The sequence below is a fragment of the Nannospalax galili genome, unplaced genomic scaffold, assembly GCF_000622305.1.
Source record: "Nannospalax galili isolate Female #2095 unplaced genomic scaffold, S.galili_v1.0 scaffold1228, whole genome shotgun sequence".
Taxonomy (NCBI): Eukaryota; Metazoa; Chordata; class Mammalia; order Rodentia; family Spalacidae; genus Nannospalax; species Nannospalax galili.
In genome coordinates this window covers 632418-640360 of record NW_008358413.1, presented here as the reverse complement: position 1 = coordinate 640360, position 7943 = coordinate 632418, and the positions used below count along the sequence as shown (strand labels likewise).

The 7943-nt window shown below is 41.6% G+C and overlaps 1 protein-coding gene across 1 annotated transcript in view; it reads left to right on the top strand.

The window, feature by feature from the left end:
- The window catches only part of LOC103724576 (cilia- and flagella-associated protein 53), a 63620-nt gene that overhangs the window by 21071 nt on the left and 34606 nt on the right, over window positions 1-7943 (top strand). Inside the window, exon 6 of the mRNA XM_029557952.1 lies at window positions 331-547. Coding sequence (XP_029413812.1) covers window positions 331-547 — 217 coding nt within the window. The remainder of the gene's footprint in view (window positions 1-330; window positions 548-7943) is intronic.

Sequence of the window (7943 nt, the reverse complement as noted above, 5' to 3'; positions counted from 1 at the left end):
AAATCTCTGTGAGTTCAAGGCCAGCCTGGTCTACATAGTGAGTTCCAGGCCAGCAGGGGCTACAGAGAGACCCTGTCTCAAAAAGACCAAAATAAATGTAATTAAAATTAAAGCTGCACATAACCATCCAAGTATTCTAGTAATTCTTTTTTTGTTGTTTGTTTTTGAGACAGGGTCTCTCTGTAGCCCCAGCTAGCCTAGAACCTGCTATGTAGACCAGAGATCTGCCTGCATCTGCCACCAGAGTGCCGGCTATGCACTACCATGCTGAGCAAGTATTCTGATAATTCTTAATCATCTAATTCTAACATGAATTATTATATTATGTAGGCAGACATGGCAAGAGAGCAGAAGCTATACAATGAATATCTGCTACAGAGACAAAGGGAAGAAGCAGCCCAGGAGAAAGAACTGAACAGGGTGTTAGAGGAAGTGAAGGCCAAGAAGCTGGCTGAGCAGGAGAAGGAGCGGGCACTTGAGAAGGAGGCAAGGAGACAACTCATGAATGAGGTCATGTGTACAAGGAAACTCCAAGTTCAAGAAAAGCGTAAGGAACTGAATTAAAGCTATTTTATCCGTTACTTTTACTTTTTTAAAATCAACTTTTTGTTAGCATACAAAGTAATGAGTCTCACTGTGACATTTTCATACATCCTATTATCATGCCTTGTTCTCATTCATCCTTCCTGACTGCCCTCCCTTACCCTCCTCCCTGCATGCTCTGACTTTCACAACCAAAATATTTAAGTGTGGGCTACAGAGATGACTTGATGGTTAAAAGCATAGACTGCTCTTCCAGGGGATCCGGGATTGGTTCCCAGCACCCACAGGGAGGCTAACAATCATCCACAACACCAGTTCTGGGCGTGTCAGTCACCCTCTTCTGGCCTCCATGAGCATTGCATAACAATGGAACGAACAACTGTTACGGGTATCACTGCATTCAAAACAGGCACAGGAGTGGAGATTCATGAGCTTTATTTGGGCCTCCACAGACTCACATGAATAACCTGCAAAACCTGAGCTCCCACTTACAGTTTCTGACACTTATAGGCTATATAGCATCATTTCAGACCTGTCCTGTAATTGGCATTAAAAATTCCTAGCCTGAGTGACTGCAGGTAACACAGTTCGAGCAGAAGCATATTTACAGAAGCGGAAGTGAGAAGGGGAAATGGCCCTTTCCACGGGCAGCTGTTTCTCGAGATAATGCTCTTGTGATTTTTTTTCCCAACCGACTCTGGTTTCTGATTTTTTAACTAGTGCTCATAACCACATAGCCATCTCTCCAGCTTCCTCTTCCCTTTTTTTGTACCTACATTCAGACCACATCAGTTAACAGGTGTTTCATAAAGGAAGTTTAAGTTTTTCTTAAAAAGAGTAAGTTTTATTTTAAGGTTTCTGAAAGTCATATCTGTAATGAGGTGACCTTGTCTCTTGCAACTCCCTGGACCAAGTTGCCTCATAATACTAAGTGACAGATTATGTCAACTCTGTATTAGAACTCCTACCAGACAGTGCTCAGTTCATGACCATCTGCAACTCTCTCTCCTCCCTCATAGCAGATTCTGCATACAGGACCCAGGCTAGTAGACTCACAACTATATGATGGATACAAATGAATTAAATGGGCCCCTCCTCCCCACTCCCTCCATATCCTGAAGGTTCCCCCCAACTCCCTCCATATCTTCAACCCCCCGATCCCTCTATATCCTCAAGGTTCCTCCCCATTCCCTCCATATCTTCAAGGCTCCCCTCCACTCCTTCCATATACTCAAGAGTCCCCCTTCCCTCCGTATCTTCAAGGTCCCCCCATTCCCTCCCTATCCTCCAGGTCCCCCCCCCCACCCCCCCCCTCTCTCCCACCTCCACCCTTTTTTCTCTACAATACCACTCAAGGTCCCCCCATTCCCTCCTTATCCTCGAGGTCCCCCCCCATTCCCTCCATATCTTCAAGGTCACACTTTTTTTCCTTAAAATGCAAGACTTTCTGCCCTCCCTCTCCCACCCTAGAATCAGAGGCAGTCTGACTACAAGCCTATACATGCTCATCAAACCACATGGCATGGAACATCTGCCCTTCCTCTAACACCTATAAGAAAAGACCAGACTCTGCCACCTGGGCCTGAGCTCTCTTTAGAAGTCTGCCCATGCTGTCTATATGGCATTAATAATTCTAATAAATCTCTTACCCAAAAGGACAATTCACCCTGTGTTCCTTCTTGAGGCCCAAACCTGAAACCTTTAAGAAGATGCTCAAGTGGGCCTAATGGATACCATTAGTCTTATAGCCATAGTATGTTTATATCAGAGGTTCATAAATTTTCTCCACTCTGACCCCTTTTTACTCAATAAATTTTTATACAACCCCATTGCATATGGGTATATAAAATAGATATACACAAATCAAAACATGTATTGCCAATGTATTAAAGAAATTTATTTTAAAACACTTCTTTGCTATCCATATGTCATGTATATTTTGTGCAGTTTCTATTGCTATTGATATCTAAATTTATTTTATTTTGGTAGATAGAGTACAGAATATTATTTCAAATTTTCTGTATTTGTGGAGGCTTGCTTTATGTCCTAAAATATTGGAGAGCACTCCATGTGCTGCTGAGAAGAATGTGTATTATTTAGTGTTTGGGGTGAAAGTTCTGTACATGTCTGTTAGGTTTAATTAATTCATGGTATCATTTAACTCCAGTGTTTCTCTGCTTAATTTTTATGTGGACAACATGTCTTTTGGCAAAAGCAAGGTATTGAAGTCCTGTACAGCTACTGTGTCAGGGTTAAATTGTGGTTTTAGATTTAGTAGTTTTGTTCTATGAAATGCTGTGCACATGTATTCAGTGGGTATATGTTTAGAATTGTGATATTCTCTTGATAGATTATTCCCTTAATGAGTATGAAGTGACCTTCTTTATCTTTTCTGACTAGTTTTGGTTTGAAGTCTATTTTGTCAGATCCTGGGATAGCTATACCTTCTTGTTTCCTAGTTCCATTTGCTTGTAAAATCTTTTTGTATCCTTTGATGGTGAGGTATGTTTCTTGGAGTCAGTAAAAAGATGGATCCTGGACTGGAGAGGTGGCTCAGAAGTTAAGAGCTCTGACTGTTCTTGCAGAAGACTAAGGTTTGAATCCCAGCACTCACATGGCAGCTAATAACCATTTGTAAATCCAGTTCCAGGGGATCTAGCACCCTCTTCTGTTCTCTGTGGATACTGCACAACATCTATACACTTACATATGTGCAGGCATAACACACATAGACAAAAATAAAAATTAATTTTTAAAAATAGAAAAAAAGATTTTCTAATCCAGTCTTTTAGTCTACATCTTCTTATTGAGGAGTTGAGCTCATTAATACTCAGTGTTAATACTGAAAGATGAGTATTACTTCCTGTCATTTTAATGATCTGGGGTTATTTTCTTAGATACCTTTTTTTAACAGCCCTGGTATTATTTATCTTTCCTTGTGTCCTCTTGGGTGCGTTTATCCTTCTCATTTGTCTGAAGTATTCTTTCTAGTATCCTCTGAAGGACTAGTTTAGTGCTCATAAATTCCTTTAGTTTGTTTTTAGCATGAAAAGTTTTTATTTCCCCTTCACTCATAACAGGTAGCTTTGCCAGGTATAATATTCCAGATTGGACTGTGGTCTTTCAGGGCTTAGACAACATTTTTCCAAGTCTTTCTGGCTTTAAAATTTTCCATTGAGAGCCGGTGACATGACTCAGTAGGTAGAGGTGCTTGTCAACAAGTCTGAAGACCTGAGCCCAGTCCTCAGAATCTACATGGTAGGAGAAAAGCTGACTCCTGCAAGTTGTCCTTTGACCTCCAAATACATGCACATATGCAAAATTAAAATACAAAATAAGGGGATGGAAAGGTTGCTCAGTGGTTAGGAGCACTGACTTCTTTTCCAGAGGGCCTGGATTTAGTTCCCTGCACCTACATAGTAGCTAACAACCATCCATAACTCCAGTTAGAGGGGTTCTGGAGCCCTATTCAGCCTCTGCAGACACAGGCCACAGGCATTGCACACATATACATGCAGGCAAAACACTCATACACGTAAAATAAAAATAAAATGTAAAAAAGGTTTAAAAAGTTTCAATTGAGTAATCAGCTATTGTTTTGGTGGGTGCTATTATATGTGAGTTGGCCTTACTCTTTTGCAGTTTTCAACATCCTTCGTTTGTAATGTTTTAACTATAATATGCCATTGGGAGTTTCTTTTCTGGTCCTCCATTTGTTGTCCCATCAACCACTTTTATCTGTAATGACATCTGTTTCTCAATATTTGGGGAATTTTATAGTAAGATTTTATTGAAAATATTTTCTATGCTTTGACCTGAATAATTCTTCTTTTCCCATAATTTGTAGATTTGGCTTTTATGGTGTTCTAAACATCCTGCATATTCTGTTCATTCATTCACTTAAGGTTTTCATTTTCTTTGATGTGTTCCTTTCCTTTTTAAAAAATATTTTTTCTTGAGTTTTTGTGAATTTCATACAATAGTTCTTAATCAAATTTAGACCCCTCCTCCATCCATGACCCTCATACCCCCTCCACCAGACCTCATGCATTCTGTCATATATGTTAAGTTCTGTCCAGTCAAGCATTTGTACCCAGATCTCCTTTGGTGCAAGTTAATCTAGTGCAATCTAGTCAGCTTATCTAGAGATCTTAAAGAAGATCTATTCTCTCTCACTCAGCATTAATCAGTTGTCAGTAGTTCCCAGGCTAGGACTGAGGCCTTCTGCCCATTTCCCTTGTTCACTGGGCCCTTGTCTGATTGAGTCAGCATGGGGCTTGTGCACGATGGCACCATTGCCAGAAATTCACATAAGCAAGCTTCTGTGACCTGAAATCTTCTGTTTCCCTATGTTCGTGGACCAACCCTGGCTCTTACAATCTTTTCACCCCCTTTCCTGCAATGGTCCCTGAGCCATGGGTGGGTGAGGTTTAATATAGGAGTTCTACCTAGGGATACATACTCTTCAGTCTCTTATTCTCTAAAACTTCACCAGTTGTGGCCTTCTGTGTGCATTGCACTCTGTAGTATAAGGAAGTTTTGCTGGTGAGAGTTGAGGGGTATATTAGTATTGTCTCTGTCCCATGTTCCACAATGTTCCATGAGCCTTAGGTGTAGAGGTTCCACTGTAGATGTGTCACCTAGGGCTGGGCATCTCTCAGACATATATTCTCTATGTGTGACCAGTTGTGGAACTCTGTAATAGCCTCTATCTGTTACTAAAAGAAGCTTCTTTGATGACTGCTATATGGTACACTTATCTGTAAATATAAGGATTCATATTTAGTATATGTTAAGAAATTTCTTTGTCTAAAGATATGATAGGGTTTTCTCTAGGATCTATGACCTCTCCAGCCATGGCTACAGCTATTACAGTGTTACCCATGAGTTCCATCCCATTGAGAGTGCTTTAAATCTAATTAGATAGCTGTTGATTACCAACACCCCTCCCCCAGATAACAGTGCCACTACTGCACCAATAGAGGTAGTTTGCTCTGTCAGTCATGTGGCTATTAGGCTTTAGAGCTGGGTTGGACCATTGATCAATTTTCTCCCTTAGCAGCTTGCATAGTATCCTCTAGAACTATGACAGATAGTAGTCTTCAGGGAGAAGGCCTCTAGGTCAGTTCCAGCTCCATTGCTCCAAGTCCTGTGTCTAGAGTATGTCTCATCTTCAGCAGTATGGTTTTTTTTTCTTCTTCAGCAATAGGGTTTTACCTTCAAGTTCTGGGAGATAATAAAGGGCTCCAGCAATAGCCTGTGTTATTTTGGGAGTCTCTTGGACTACTCTGACCAACAACTCCAAGGAAGGTCTCTCCTAACTGGAACTGTGCTCCTTGCCATACAGCCCCCAAGGTATACACATGCACTAATGTTCAGACACCATATGTGTATTTCTGGGGGGTTCCCAAGCCAACACATTTCCTTCTGGTGTCCCATGCCACCCAAGCTCCATTCACCTCTCCTTTCTCTCCCCCAGTCCAACCTCCCACCTTCCTCCCCAATCCAATCTCCCCCATTTTCCCCACCCTTATCCCCAACAACATCCACCTCCCACCATCCCCCCCTCCTAAGTTCCCTCCCCCCACACTCCCATGGTCCCCTGCATGTCCCTCCCTCCTCCCCTTCCAGCCAAACACTCCCACTTCCCCACCTCCCCCCCATAACATCTGTTTCCTACTATCCCCCTCTTTTGGACTCTTTCTTTCCCTTTACCTTTGTGTTTCCTTTCCATTTTCCTGTCTCCTGCTGTTACATCAGGACATATATTCATAAATAAGGGATTAGTGCCGTGATAAGAAAATGAGGGAGAACATACATCACGTGCTTTTCTGAGTCTATGTTACTTCACTTAGTATAATAGTTTCTATTTCTATCCATTTACCTGCAAATTTGATAATTTCATCTTTTTTTTAACCAATGAGTAGAACTCCTTTGTGTAAGTGTACCACATTTTCATTATCCATTCATCAGTTGAGGGACATTTAGGTTGTTTCTATTTCTTGACTATTCTGAAAAGAGCCACAACAAACATGGATGTACAGGTATTTCTACAGTAGGCAGAGTCCTTTGGGTATATGCCAAAGAGTGGTATAACCAAATCATATGGTAGATTCATTTTTAGTTTTTTAAGAGTTCTCCACCCTGCTTTCCATAGTGGTTGCATTAGTTTGCAATCCCACCAGCAGTCAGTGAGCATTCCCCTTTCTCCATATGTTCACCAGCATTTGGTGTCTGTTGTTCTATTGATCTTAGCCAGTCTGACTGGGGAAGATGGAATCTTGAAGTGGTTTTCCTCTGTATTTCTCTAATTACCAAGGATGTTGAGCACTTTCTAAAAAAAAAATTTATTATTTTTATTTTATGTGTATGAACGTATTGCCTGCATATAGGTAAGTGCACCCGTGTCATGCAATGTCCACAGAGGACAGAAGAGGCCATCAGATCCCCTGGAACTGGAGTTATGGAGAGTTGTTAGCTGCCATGTGGGTGCTGGGATTCAAACATGGGTCTTCTGCAAGAACAACCAGTGTTCTTAACTGCTAAGCCATCTCTCCAAGGTGTTTCTTTGCCATTTTTATTTCTTTATTTGAGAACTCTCCATTCAGATCCATAACCCATCTTTTTATTGGGTCATTTATTTTCTTGTTTCTTTGTTTTTTGAGTTCTTTGTATATTCTGGATATTATTCCTCTGTTGGAGATGTAGCAGATGAAGATTTTCAGTCATTGGGTTTCCTCTTCACTTCCCTAATTGCTTCTTTTGCTGTACAGAAGCTTTGTAGCTTAATGTGGTCCCACTTGTTGATTGTTAACCTTATTGCCTGAGCAACTGATGTCCAATTTAGAAAGTTGCCCCGACCCATGGAGCAACAGCGTGGGGCACCGAGACTGAACCTGGAGGAATTAATAAACGGGGCACGAAGAAATGGAGACAAGACAGTATTCTGATCAAGTCTCTTTTATTGAGCAATCACACAGTGTTAATATAGTAAAGCAGAGGGTGGGGGAAGGTAAAGGGCGGAGAGAAGGCGGGGGGAGTGGAAGGCGGCAAGGCCCTGCTGGGGAATTTCTACTACAGTCATGAGCCCTGGTGGTTTCACAAGATAAGGAAGTAAAATGTAGAAAAAAAATCAGGGCAAGAAAAACATGTTTTTACAAGGCCACCTGGTTGTTTCAAACTGGGGCAGGGGTACACTTAAGACTTAGCCTCCAACATCTCCTCCCTTCTGCTTTAATAAAGGTAATCCAGACTCCTCCCGTGAGAGGCTATAGTTCTCACAGTTTTTGCTCTTGGTACTTTTGGGGAGGCGAGGCAGAGCAGTGAGGGACCTTTGGGTCCCTGCCCAGGGTGACTGCTCCTGTCTTAGTTGGAAGGGATCTCCCCCAAATCATACACCC